Source organism: Typopeltis vanoorti, chromosome 18 (assembly GCF_054136105.1).
Source record: "Typopeltis vanoorti isolate ZY-2024b chromosome 18, IOZ_Tvanoo_1.0, whole genome shotgun sequence".
NCBI classification, from domain to species: Eukaryota; Metazoa; Arthropoda; class Arachnida; order Uropygi; family Thelyphonidae; genus Typopeltis; species Typopeltis vanoorti.
The window spans coordinates 17663542-17677545 of NC_143566.1; the positions used below are offsets into that span (position 1 = coordinate 17663542).

General features: G+C 32.8%; 1 protein-coding gene across 6 annotated transcripts in view; it reads right to left on the reverse strand.

Moving 5' to 3' along the window:
• Positions 1-14004, reverse strand: part of LOC150096516 (polyamine-transporting ATPase 13A3-like) — a 751182-nt gene that overhangs the window by 195135 nt on the left and 542043 nt on the right. For all 6 annotated transcript variants that reach the window (XM_090407885.1, XM_090407886.1, XM_090407887.1 and 3 more), the window contains 4 exons: positions 11744-11919; positions 5035-5139; positions 1532-1611; positions 1374-1416 (listed from right to left, as the gene is read on the reverse strand). In XM_090407885.1, coding sequence (XP_090264011.1) covers positions 1374-1416; positions 1532-1611; positions 5035-5139; positions 11744-11919 — 404 coding nt within the window. The remainder of the gene's footprint in view (positions 1-1373; positions 1417-1531; positions 1612-5034; positions 5140-11743; positions 11920-14004) is intronic.

Genomic DNA, 14004 nt, shown 5'->3' on the forward strand with positions numbered 1-14004 from the left:
TACTAACTGGTTAAATACTGAGAAGAAAAAAAAAAAATGTACAGAATAGTTAATCAATAGCTAAGCCCTATATTTGCCTGAATTGCTTTGTTTTGATGAAACCACTATAACAATTATGATATCACAAACATCAATAGTTATGTATACTGAACTTTTAGTTAAATCACAGTTCTTGAAATACAAATTAAATAAGTATAAACAGTTTGGAATAAACTGCAGAGCAATATTTTGGTTCTTACAAGAATTGTGGAGCAGGAAATGACACAACCAATTGTATCTCTGGATGGTTGTTGGAAATTAGAGTTGCTATGTAGGCCACCATCTTGATTACTTGCTTCTGGATCCTCTCCACTTCCTTCTCAAGAAACCAGGGTGACCAGATCTGTGCACAGTAGTCAAGATGGGATCTTACCATCTCTCAGACAACTTGTAACTTTTTTTTTGTGACTCCAACCCACGAAGAGTTGTAAACCTATGTTACATTGGTACTGTGAGTAGGCTGCTCCCCGACACCCACTTTTACTGTTTTTTAATATTTATATCATATTTTAATATTTTTATACTTATCATTTCTTAATAATTATGGACTAACTGTTTGTTATACATGATAGAAAGATCAGCCAGTAGAGATAACTGGTTATTAGAATGAGCCAGTTATCAGATAGTTGAATGTCATGCAACTAAGTCATTGTAAACTGAAGTGGATTTTGTGATGGTTGGAACTAAGACGACATGCAAATATGAAAAATATCAGCTTAAATCAAAACAAAATAAAAAAGACTGCATGTAAAATGGAATAATTAATGTAAGTAAAATCAAGGCTGAAGTTATGTCAATACATATAAAATAGACACTAAAATGAGGTAGGGGAAAACTGACAGATAAGAACATAACAAAAAGAACATGAACAAATTATTATATCACAAAGTGAACAACGTAATGATTAATATGGAAATTGAGGAAAACTGTTACAGCTGGATACCTTGGAAAAAAACATGAAAAGATAAAGACCAGATGTAGAAAGAGAAAAAGGAAATAAAGTCCTGTAGGATATAATAAAATTGTAGAGAAAAATCTGTTACAGTTTGAAGCCAGCAAAAATAATACAATTCACTTTTATTCCAATAAACTCAAAGAGATTACAGGAATAGAATATTATAGTAGAATTATAGTAGTACTATAATGAGAGGTGACTGAATCTAGTATGGTATACAGTGAAGAGGAATAATTTCGCTAACATCCATTAAGTAGGCTAGTAAAAGGTGCCTGTCAGAAATAATCATAAGCTGCGGCAATACTATTTAGTAAAATAATATGTCTATTAAGCAGATGAACTTTACATTCTGAAGACAAACTATATAACTGAACCTTACCCCACAATCATTTGCGCCATCTCCACACATACCAACATAGTACCTAAGAAAGAGAAAGCAAATTTATTAAAGTATTCTTAAAATAGCGTTCAAATTGCAATACTAATATTAAGCACTCATGGCATTTGTAAACTACAACTAATGAACTTTATTCTTACCCTAATTCCTGTAGTAGTTCTATTAATTGTTGCTTCTGTTCAGGAGCCATTCGAGCAAAAACTGTGCCACAAACAACCACCTATTATCAGAAATATTGCTCTTAATATTATATTACTACCAGATGAATGTAATATTACATTTTTAATCAGTAAAATAATTTTAACTGAAACAGATTATTCCCTGAAATCCCATACATGAAAGGTTATACTAATTACCAATAGTAGACTATATATTTCTTCTCTTTGAGCAAGAGAAAGAAGTTACTAATATATGGCTTGACTAAATGTAAGTTGTAATCCTTGATAAATGCTGAAGAAGACAGCCTACACTAGAGTCAGAGCTTAAAAAAATAAAAAATAAAAAAATGGTTTCAGGAGCTTAAAGCTGGAACTAATACATATGGATGAGATTCTGGGACAGATGCAAATGGCTGCTACTGAAATGAAAAATAATGATGTTTTGAGACAGGCCTTCAGATACACAAATTTATTCCAGAACATTCAACCAAAGGAAGTTAAAGAGTTTTAATGATAATCTGAATATCTAATATTGATCTTTTCTGTGTCTGTGTGTTTTTATTTGACTCCCACCCACAAAAGGCTGCAAACTTATTAAAGGGTATTAATACAAGAGTAATTTTTTAATATGTTTCAGATATTTTATATTTTTCAATATTTATTATTTATTTTTATATAATGTGAAAAGTGAACTCAAAAGAAAGTACAAAACTAAAAAATATTGGACTGAATAAATGGAAAGATTACTTCCAAAATCTTTATGCAGAAAATAATAAAGATAATATAATCAAAGATAATATTTATGAACAGAATAACAGCTTTTGAAATAACAGGAAAAGTTGAAAGCATACATTTCTGTGGTTTAGCAGTTCTGTAGATAGCTTCCAGTATTGGGACCACATGTTATAAGATAAATAACGAGTTTAATAATATATAAAACCCTACAAGTTTTGTAAGTTACCAGATTTACATTGTCAAGGGTATTAAGAAAAAAAAATTCTACAGAAAAGAGATTAGAAACAATTAATTACACATATTAGATGTTATCAGAACTTCACAAATTTGTACATATAAATAACCAGAATAAAAACATTAAATTAGTTACTGTATATATCGTATCCTAGGTCCACAGCAGTTAAATTTTTAACGATAGCAGACCACACTTGTGTAGGATTAAGCCTTGATATTTGTTACATTGGGTGGAGATCTACAGCATTTCAGACACTTTCTTTCAAGAAAGTTCATTCTTGTAAAATAATCATGATCAATATAAGGCATTTTTGTTTGTTGCCAAACTACTTGTTGGCCTGTGGTAGTTGTATGGAATGCCAAACCTGATTTGTTGTCTTCTTATTTCAATGTCTCTTACGTGTTTAAACATTCAGATCTTCCCCAACCTTCCCGTTTGGCCTACATAGCAAATGCCACAAGAGCAATGAAACACATGTCTGATTTTTTCATGGGACGATATGAAGGTTTTGGCAGTGTAAGAATTCTGGGGATTTTATTGCAATGGTAAAAAAAAAAAGCCATTTTAATGGTGTACTCACAGAGCAACTTTGCTACTTTGTCTGTAACATTCTTGATGTTAGGTAGCATGATTGCATTCTTAAAATCTGAGTTAAGAATTAGAAATTGTAGGAGGTGAATTAAGAATTTTGTTGATTATCTCATTCTGACATCCTAGAAAGTTTAGGTGTAGTCAATCTTTTCACCAATGTACCTAGATGACATAGTACATCTGCTTGTAAACCTTTTCCACCAGTAAGACTATTCAAACATTGTATGGACAACACTTTTTTCATATTTCAGATCAAATATTGTTACGAAAAGAAGGATTTGCCCCCCCCCCCATCTGCTGCCTTGATAAACCTCTTTATGAAAAATTTTGAAACGAATGTTATTAAAAAACTTTACAAGAAACCAAAAACTTGTTTACATTACATTTATGGTATTTTTATTATTTAGTCAGGAACATTGGATAACCTGATTCATTTCAAACACTATCTCAAATAGCTTGCATCCCAATGTAAAATTCCCTCTTGAACTGGAAGTTCACCAAAAATTACCGTTCCCCGATATCCTTGTCAAAATAAATGAAGAAGAAAAAAGATTATTCTTTTCAGTATACAGAAATCCTACCACAACTGGAAGATTTTTACATGATGCTTCATACCATCATCCATTACAAAAGATAGGCATGATTAAAATTGCAAGATAGAGCATACAAGATGTCCTGTACATCAATTAACAGGAATGAAGAACTACACTACATAACCTTGCTCTTAATGGTTATGAACCCAACACAATCAACAAAATTCTTAATATACGTCCTACAACTCCTGTACTTAAACAACATTTTAAGAATGTAATCTCATTACTTAAAATCCAGAATGTTATGGACCAAGTTGCTCCATAAGTACAACATTAAAGGTTTTTTTTTTTTTTTTTTTTTTTTTTTTTTTTTTTTTACCCACTGCATAAAATTTCCAGATTCTTACATCTACCAAAACCTTCACATCATCCTATTAAAAAACCAAGCGTTTATAAGATTCATCACTCTTGTTGTGGCATTTGCTATGTAGGTCTAACTGGAAGGTTGGGGGGGGGGGGGGATATCTGCATATCTTAACACATAAGAGACAAAAAAAAAAAGAAGAAGAAAGCAGTATAAATCAGGTTTGTCATTCCATATAACTAAAACAGGCTATCAAGTAGTTTGGCAACAAACAAAATTGCCTTATATTGATCATAACTGATTTACAAGAAAGTTCAAGAAAGCATCTGAAATGCTTTACGGATCTACATGAACTCTAGCAACAGCTGCTCAACAACACTTTACAGTTCAACTACATACTCAATAAACCTGCTACTCCCAGTCATCTTTCACATCTATACACCCAATGAAACATTTCCAAAGAACTACAACCTCCAGCTTGATCCCTGCTCAAATACGGGGATTCATTTGATAGGTTTGCACTCGTGCGTGCACACACACTGGCAGTTCATTCCTGTTTGTTCAGAATCCAGTAGATGTACCTAATATCAGAGTTCAACACAGTATGATAACATTTTGACATTGGATTAGAAGCACAGTGAATTCCTTATAGGCTATGAATAGGTTATCCATTTATCTAGCTTGTACCCTTTTAAGCAGTCAATTTCTTTTCAAATGTGTTTTTAATTTTATTTATTTTTTATTATTATTGAAATAAGAGACTGATTTTAAACACAGATTGATTTAATAAGGGTCAAGAAATTCAGCTCAATTAATATAACAAAGTAAAGAGATGTGATCATAGGAGAATCAGAACATTAAAGAATTTTTCAAGCATCATATTAATAAGTGCAAAATGATAAAGTAAGAGCATTTGCATGGTAAAATAAAAATCAAATTTCTCTTTGCTTTAAAAATGACTACAGTACCAATATAAAAAATTAGTATTCTATGTTACTAAATCTTCAAAGTTTTAAAATATACATGCCTTTTTAAGAAGCTCAGAATAGTAATCTCTAAGGACAGCAAATGTATTTCCAGTAAGTGCAATGTGCAATTTTTCTTCCTTATCCATCATTATACTAATTTTATCCTGAAAAAAGAATTAAAGATAGTTACAGTACACAAAAATTATACAAAAAATAATGCATCTCTTAAGAGTACTAACTTAATTATTCTGAGAATGTCCTAGAAATATTGTACAGATAGAGTGTGATCCAAACCCCAGCATCCAAACTATTGAAGTAACTGATCATGCCGATGAAGATAATATGTCCTAGGTGGGCAAATTGCAGCTCGTAAGCTGCACGTGGCTCCTGAGACAATATTGGTTTTCATTGCCATTTTTCGTAAACTTTTATATTAATAATCTATAGTAGTATAGTATGTACCAATATTAGAATATTTTACACATAAACATACACATTTTAATAAGTTAAAACACAGATATTTTGAAACATAAAATTTTTAGCTTTTAAATGGTACCGGTCAAAAGTTAATGTGGATTTTATTATCATATTTGGTTGGGAAAAAGTGTTTTGACATTTGATGGCCTGTGTAGCTCCTGCCAAAATTGGTTCCAAAAGTGACTACTATGATTGCTGCATTACCCACTGCCTCCATTGCCTGGACTCTGCATCATCACTCTTCAATGCGGTACACAAGTTACGCACTTGTGGTAGTAGCGGAACATAACTAGTATAGTGTAGATAAGTACTTTTCTGATTAATAAATACTTAAGATTGATTTTAGTGAATGTTATAAAACCCTTGTTTAAAATGACTGAGCAACAGAAGAGTATAAAATGGAAATAAAATATGAACAAAAGAGAGTGTTTAACCAACAATGGGAGGATGATTTTGCTTTTACTGTTAAGGGTGAAAAGGCTCTGTGTCTTATCTGTCATACAACCATCAGCCACTTTAAAGCCAGTAATTTAAAGCGCCACGATGAATGTAATCATAAAAAGTTTGCATTTGAATTTCCTCCTGAATCAGAACTGCGAAAAAACGCTTGGAATCGCCGAACTTTATATAGTTTCTATATTCGGCTAAGAAACAATATGGGATATAATATCCCTTAACTTAAATAAGTTCATGTCGCCGAATTGAAGCCTTTTGGCTCTTCGTATAATTAGTAGTTTATTAGGACACCTTCTTGGCAATTCTCATAAAAGGGATGTAAGTTCTGTTCACTACAAACTTGGTATTATTAACTAGGTCTACCTGCTCACTGATGAGACCTCAAAAAAAGGTCGAAACCAGTTTGGGTAGTGACCTTCTCTCATAATGTTGAACAATAATACAGCTCCTAGGAGCTAAGTTCACATTATGGGTAAATATCAAGAACAGTGATCAGAGCTTGCTCCACCCTTTCTATGAAGCTTGCACTACCTTAATGGATCAGGTGCTGCACTATCCAGGTATTTGCTTACGCTTGGAATCGCCAAACTTTATATAGTTTCTATATTCGGCATGAAACTCTTTGAGTTTCTTATTCGGCTAAGAAACAATATGGGATATAATATCCCTTAACTTAAATAAGATAAAACGTTTGAAATATAATTTAGTCACTCAATAAAATAGCCTATTTTCCCTCTGTATGCAAAGTGATTTGGCTACTGAAGCTAGTTTTGTTATAGTTTGAAATACTGCTCGAAGTAAACTATCTTACAGTCATGGAGAATTTGTAAAAAAAAATATTAGTGATGTGATTGCAATTCTCGCACCAGAGAACTCGAAACTTAAACAGACAATAGAACAAATTCCTATCTCCTGCCACGTTGCTGAGAGACATATTTCTGAAATTAGTTCTACAATTGTAGCTTCACTGCAGAGTGATCTGAAAAGCTGCATTGTTTTCAGCTTAGCATTGGATTAATCTACAGACATTCAAGATATCTCTCAGCTAGCTATATTTGTTTGCTATGTTACAAACGATGGAAATGTAAAAGAAAAATTCTTAGACTCGATAAGCTTTAAAGGAAACGACAAAAGGTATCAACATTAAAAATGCACCTAACAAAGTTTTATCAAATGCTCAACAACCATTGCATAAACTTGTTATCAATGCAACAGATGGAGCACCAGCTATGGTAGGTCAAAATACTGGCCTAGTTGGGCGATTGACACATGATATCAACTATCCTGAATATCTTTTTATTCAATGTATCATTCACCTTGAGCATTTAGTAAGCAAACACTTCAAGTTCAACAATGTCATAAATTGTGTTTTAGAAATTGTGAATTTCATTCTTATGTTCTTTACAGATGTAATGCAACACCTCCAATATTTAAATCTAGCACTTCAAGGAAGGAGCAAAGTCATTACAGAACTTGCCCAATCAGTTTTCAGAAAAAAATAAAAGCTTTTTCCAAAGAGATCTGGCATTAAAGAAATTTGAGCACTTTCTCAACCTTAAAGTAAGAATAACTGCTTTTCCTGATGCTGAAATTAAACACAGTAAACTGAAACAATACGAAGGAAACAGAAATACTTTATAATGATTTTGAGAATAGGTTTGAGAAACTAAAAAAGTTAAAGGCATGTTTTGAATTTCTGAATCCTTTTGTGATTGATGTCATCAATGATGGATGTCCTGTTGTTGCACCTTTGTGGGTTTGAAGCAAAGTATCCCAATCTTCAGAAAACTGGCTTTCGAATAAGCTCTGTTTTTGGGACAACTTACTGCTGTGAATCTCTCTTCACTGCAATGAAATTTGTCAAGTCAAAACATTGCGCTATCTTCACTAACAGCCACCTCACTGACCTTCTTAGAACAGCTTTGACATCCTACCAGCCATATTTTAAACTATTAACTGCACAAATGAAGACTCAATCAAAGCCTTCAACGAGTAGAGATTAAACATATTCTTCTTTAGTGAGTAAGACTACTATATAGTTGTATTTTTTATTATTTATAAATACAATTTTAAAATAATATTTTCTGCAGCTCTTAAACATTCAAAAATGTATGAAAATTATTATATGTGGCTCTTATTACCGAAGAACTTGCCCACCCCTGTAATATGTAATATTATCTTCACTGGCTTGACCATCCAGCTTGTCAAATGCAAACGAAATTTGTGCAGAACTTTACATCAAAAGAAGTTCAGCCAGGACTCAACAAATTATGCAAAACTCCACTTGCCACACAAAAAATGTACTTGTCTTAGATCCCTGCCTCAATTTTTTAAACATGTTCCAATAAGTCAAAGGAGTTCTTAAGTGATTAGTGTTGATATATGGTGAATGGAAGCAGAAGAGTAAAAACAACGTTTTGAAAAATATAATTTATTAAATTAATTTTTGTTACTAAAATTATCCTTAAACTTCCAGGAAAATTTTTTCTGGAATTTAAAATGACATTTTAAACTTTATAATATGCATATTTCCTACAATGGATTGCCATTCTGGTTCAAAAAATTCGAATGACAGTCCACTATAAGATATTGTCATAAGATTCTCTAAGCTGAAACTCAGAAGTGTAGTTCTGTTCTTAGATTTTATTATAATTATCATGCTAAAACTTTTTTCGAAGGATGATATGAAGGTTGATAGTTGCACAAACACATCTATGATTTCTACCCCCAAAGAGCCAGACAGCATAATTATCTTTAGTCATGAGAGATAGGAACACTGCACACCAGATCCATTAAAGAGTTACTATGGTGGCATTATTTGTCGTGGTTTCTAACAAAAAAATAGTTTGCTTTTTTAATGAAATAAAACATATTCTATTTTGTCCAGTCTGCAGTTACTTGTCAAACAGCAACATCTGCTTGCTATAGGTGAGTAGGCAAATGCATTTGTTAAGCCAAGTTCAGCCTTACTATGATCACAGGTGCCCCATGGAATCAAACCTCTGCAGTTCAGTCAGTATCAGCAATAACCATCAGTTGGAAAGATACGAGTTTAAATCCTGTTAATGTTTTTTTTTTTTAATCAGAAGATGAGTTGGCTAGTCTCATAAGGAGATGGCAGAATTTTTTTCTTCCTGAAAACTTAGGTTCTTTTTATCCCACTAAACAGGCACTCTCATTTCAATAATAATATGGGATCTGGTTCTTTTGATTAAGATTCTTCAAAGCAAGATATAATATAATTGGACAAGGAAGTTAAGCTGAAGAAAATCAATTATTACAGAAATGTTAAAAGCTGCAGTCGATTTCCCTGATTTGAATTCAAAACTTTCACATTTCTTATAGTTCGGGGAATTTCAAGCTAGCTCTTGGATATCTGGGAATCCAATTTTTTGTAAATTGTAGGTACAACTATGATTAAGGTGTGCTGTCCTTATTAGGTAATGGGTATTGCATGCCAAATCACAAATTTTTTTCTTCTCTCATAAAACATTTGACTCCTTTCTCACCTGAATGCATCTTCAGGAACTACCACATGCATTAGAAATACTAGCTTAATTTCACTTAGAGAACTGTCGTAAGGACCATGAGAATAGTCGTCATGGTCAACAGTTTGCATTAGTGAATTTACTTACAGTATTACCATACCTATAGGACAATAGTTGGGACTATTTTGGTAATTCCTTATAGTGAGTGAGTTTGTTATAATGGTGTGTGCTATAGTGAGAATGAATGTGTCTATAATGTAGATGACAAAATCAATTAATCTTGTGGGACTCTTTTGAATATAAATAACTTTTATTAATTTTATTTAATATTTATCTGTAAAATTTAATCAGTTTTAATAATTTGTGTTTTCAAGCATTTGAAAATTGGCAGGTTTTACATAACCTGCCATAATTTTATGGCAGGTTATGTAAAACACATGAAGATGAAATATGTAAGGTAATGTAATGTCTATGAAGAGTGTTTTGACTTCATGGAGGTCTGGTGCTAACAATGATAATAATTTGAAAAATAATTTTATTCTGTGTCATTTAGGATTATCATCATTATTTCTTTTCTTTTTTTTTTTTTTTTTTTTTAAATAGCTGAGCTATGCAGCACCTCAACAGCTCACACAGTAACAAAAATGCTGTCCTTTGGCCAAAAATGTAAACAGGTTTAAATTATGTGTAAAATGTGAAGCTTTATAAAGTCTTTTTAATCTGAAGGGAAATTAGCCATATGGAGGTGGAAAGATTTCCCCACTCCTCCTTCTGGAAACTTAGATTTTACATCCTGAAAAAAAAGAATGTAAAAAGATAAACCATGCTCATCAGAGCAGTTCTTTTTTTTTTTGACTATAGCAGGCTGATGAACCTAATGTCCCCCTCCCAGCAAAAAAACATATTTCCACTTTACTGAAAAAAAACTAATTGTGCCAGTACAGAGAAAAACAAAATGTTTATAACAGGCCATATACAAAATAATCTCATTGTAATTATAAAGAAATAAATCATATGATACTATGCTGATAACATTACCCAAGTGAAAGAAAAAACATCACTTTTGCATCACTTGGAAATTGCCATACACAGATAGACCCTACACACTTAGATATTATTCACAGTTTAAATTTATCTAAATGCCTCATAGCTATAACCAGCCAAACATGAAAAAAAGCAAATCACGAGAACCAGAAAAATCATCAGAATCTTACATAATTCTATTACTTGTTACAACTATACTCATGTACTTTTTTTTTAACTGACTATCTCTTCTTATATGTGAAGAAGTGTGATGTTTTAAACAAGACAAAATTAGTAGTGTCTTCAAACTAAACTAGCTATTTCTGTGCTTGTACTGGTTACTGCCTTATAAAGTGTCACATATTTATTCATGGACTGGTCAGGTTTGCAGTTCAAATATATCCATATAAACACAGTTTTGAAGTTTGATGGATGGTTCTTTAATAATTTTTTTCTCGCTAACTCCCCAAATTGTTGAAGATATATCTAAACGAAATATTTCTTTCTCCCCTGATTAAAAATTATGCAACAGTCCGCCACATTTCGAAAATCATAGTCTGGTTTTTGAAAATTCAGTTTCCCCCACTCCCTAAATATTTCTTTTAACTTTAAATAATGAATATATTTTTAGAATTTTTTAAAAATAAAAGATGCTTATACATAAAGTACTTTTTTTTTTGAAATAACTAAAAGTAATGTAAAATCAGAATAAAAAAGGAAAAAGTAATAATGGGAGTGAACCCTTACTACTAACAAACACTCCAGACAAATACACACACACACACACACAATATATATATATATATATATATATATATTTCTTTTTTTTGATGTTACTCCCACCCATGTAGGGTCGGAGTAACATGAAACCTAGTACATGAATGGCGAGATTTGAACTTGCAGACTGTTGATTCGCTAGTGGGTACGTTAACCATTAAAACAGCCAGTTTTAGTGGTTTAAAACTATAAAAATGAGTTATATATATATATATATATATATAAATTATATAAAATTACCTTGCGATTGGGGAGGAATTATGCTTTTGGATCCAAATAAAGCTTACAAGATGAGCATGCAAAATTCAGTAGTATGTTCAATACGACGATTTATATTCCAAGCAGAAAGACAAACAGGTAGATATTTATATATGAAATTTATTTAAACATATGTAACCAAATTATCACTCCTGAGTTTTTACTTTCTTGAAAGTCTATTCATTACAAAATTAAACATTGAAAAATAAACATTCACCTGATGTATCATTGCTCTATCTTCTAAATGCTATCTCATTACAAAATTAAACATTTAAAAACAAACATTCACCTGATGTATCATTGCTATCTCTTCCAAGTGCTTATTAGACATACTAGAATAGCACCAAGAGAGTGTAGGAATCTGTTCATTATCTTGCCTAACAGAAGATAAGAGTACAACTTGATGATGCTGCTCAATCATACCACAGTCTCGGGCAACACTCAAGGCAGTAAGCATATTGTCACCTAAAATATTAATTAGTTTATATTTCATTAAGAAATTAAGTCAAGAAAATACTGAGATTTTAAGATTAATTCATTTTCAATAAAAAATCAGATTGGAAATGAAACTGATCATAGAGTACAAAGGGAATTTCTCAAAGTGTCTTTATCCAAGAGAAATTCCTTAAAAACACAGTGAATAAGTAAGTATATGGAGTGCTGGGTAAATAGAATGCATTGTCAGGGAATGCCAGGGTAAATATAGAAACCAAATGAGTTGTCAACATCATCATCCAATTCCTGATATGTACATTTTTGGGTGGTGGTGGGGAGGATACAGGATATTATGATAGTACTACATGAAAACCTATTACTAACTTCCTATGGAAAATTTTCCTCCAAATTAATCTGTTATCTGTCAAGACTACATTATTATCAGATCTTATATCTTGTCTATTAAAGGTGCTTTCTACCGTATTGATGTTCCTCAATCTTGGTCTTCCTCTGGGTCTCTTTTTTTCCTGCCATCCTGACAAAAACATTTGGTTTGGTAATCATTCTTCTTCCATTCTGTTCAAGTACAAAATAGCATTAATTCTGATCACACATTCTTGAATGATAACAATGTCAAGTTCTTTCGTAATATCCTTCATTTTAATATGATACTGCCATTGATGCCATCTGTTCACTCCCCTAATCTTTCTCAGATTTCTGGTCTCCAGTCTTTTATCCAGAGTTTTATTTCTTCCTTATTCCACATAAATTTATTCAGTTGATTTCTTACCATAACAGCTTTGCTAACTCTGTTGTCTACATCCACATTTACGGAAAATTGTGCCTAAATACACACACGGACACAGAAATTAGTGCACCTGGAAGAAAACATGGTACAACGGCAAAACTAAGCAAATAGCTAGCGTGCGGGGTGGTATGCAAATGATCCAAGTTTGGTGAGCTTGCGCATGCCCACAAACCCTGTGGTGTGGCACTGCAAGCACGAACCGGGTTGCCCAGGCCTGCCTACGTTGTGTACAGACACTTCCATGGCCTGCCCGCTCCCCGGACTTGTCCCCTATTGGGCATGTTTGGGAGCAGCTGAAACCGTGCTGCAATATCCGGGATTTGGAGCAGAGCATCCAACACGTGTGGGCCAGTCTGCCGCAGGACAACATCAGGTGTCTGTTCGCCACCATGCTGGACCGTATTGCAGCATGTAACGCTGCACGAGGCGTTGCAACGCACTAATGATGATGACCGGATTGCGTACCACAGATCCCTTTGTAATTGTCCTTCGCTGTTTTTGCCATCATGTGCTTCACTCACCTGTATCATTATACCAATAAAATTTCAGTTGAATCCTATGCTTCCTTCTTGGTGTGCTAATTTCTTTGTCAGTGTGTGTGGCTGAAATATTTTACATGTTCTACTGGAGAGGCATTCTCCATTCCAGATGCAACTGATGTTCTCAGCGTTTCTGCCTATTTTGGTATGACATCTTTTTATTGCTGATTTTCATACCAAATTTATTACAGCAGTTACAAAAAAACCTTGCTTAATGCGAATTCGATATGCGTGATAATCAGTTAGCGCAATTGAATGAAATAATATATTTCCTTCTTTAAGTGGGTGATTAATCAGTTAGCCGCAATTTTTTTATGTTATGCAAAATTTTTTGTCGCCAATCTGCAGCGAGCGAAAAAGATGGAAGTCATTAAGAGACATGAAAGTGGTGTTAGTAATATAATGATTGCGTTAGACCTGGGATACAGTGAGTCTACACTTTTGACTATATTAAATAAGAGCAAAGAACAAGAAAAGTTGCTACTACTTCTTTAAGCATGCAGATCACCCAAAATAGAAGCCATTTAATAATTGAGATGGAATGTCCTCTGTCACTCTGGATTGAGGATTGCAACCAAAAAAGAGGGAATATTCGGGCAAAAGCTCTCAATATTTTTACATTATTGAAAGAGACCAAATTTCAAGAGGAATGCGAAGGCTTTACTGCAACTTTAGAATGGTTTGACCATTTTAAAAATCGAACTGGACTGCATAACGTAAGAATAACTGGGAAATCTGCTAGTGCTGATAAAGATTCTGCAGCCAAGT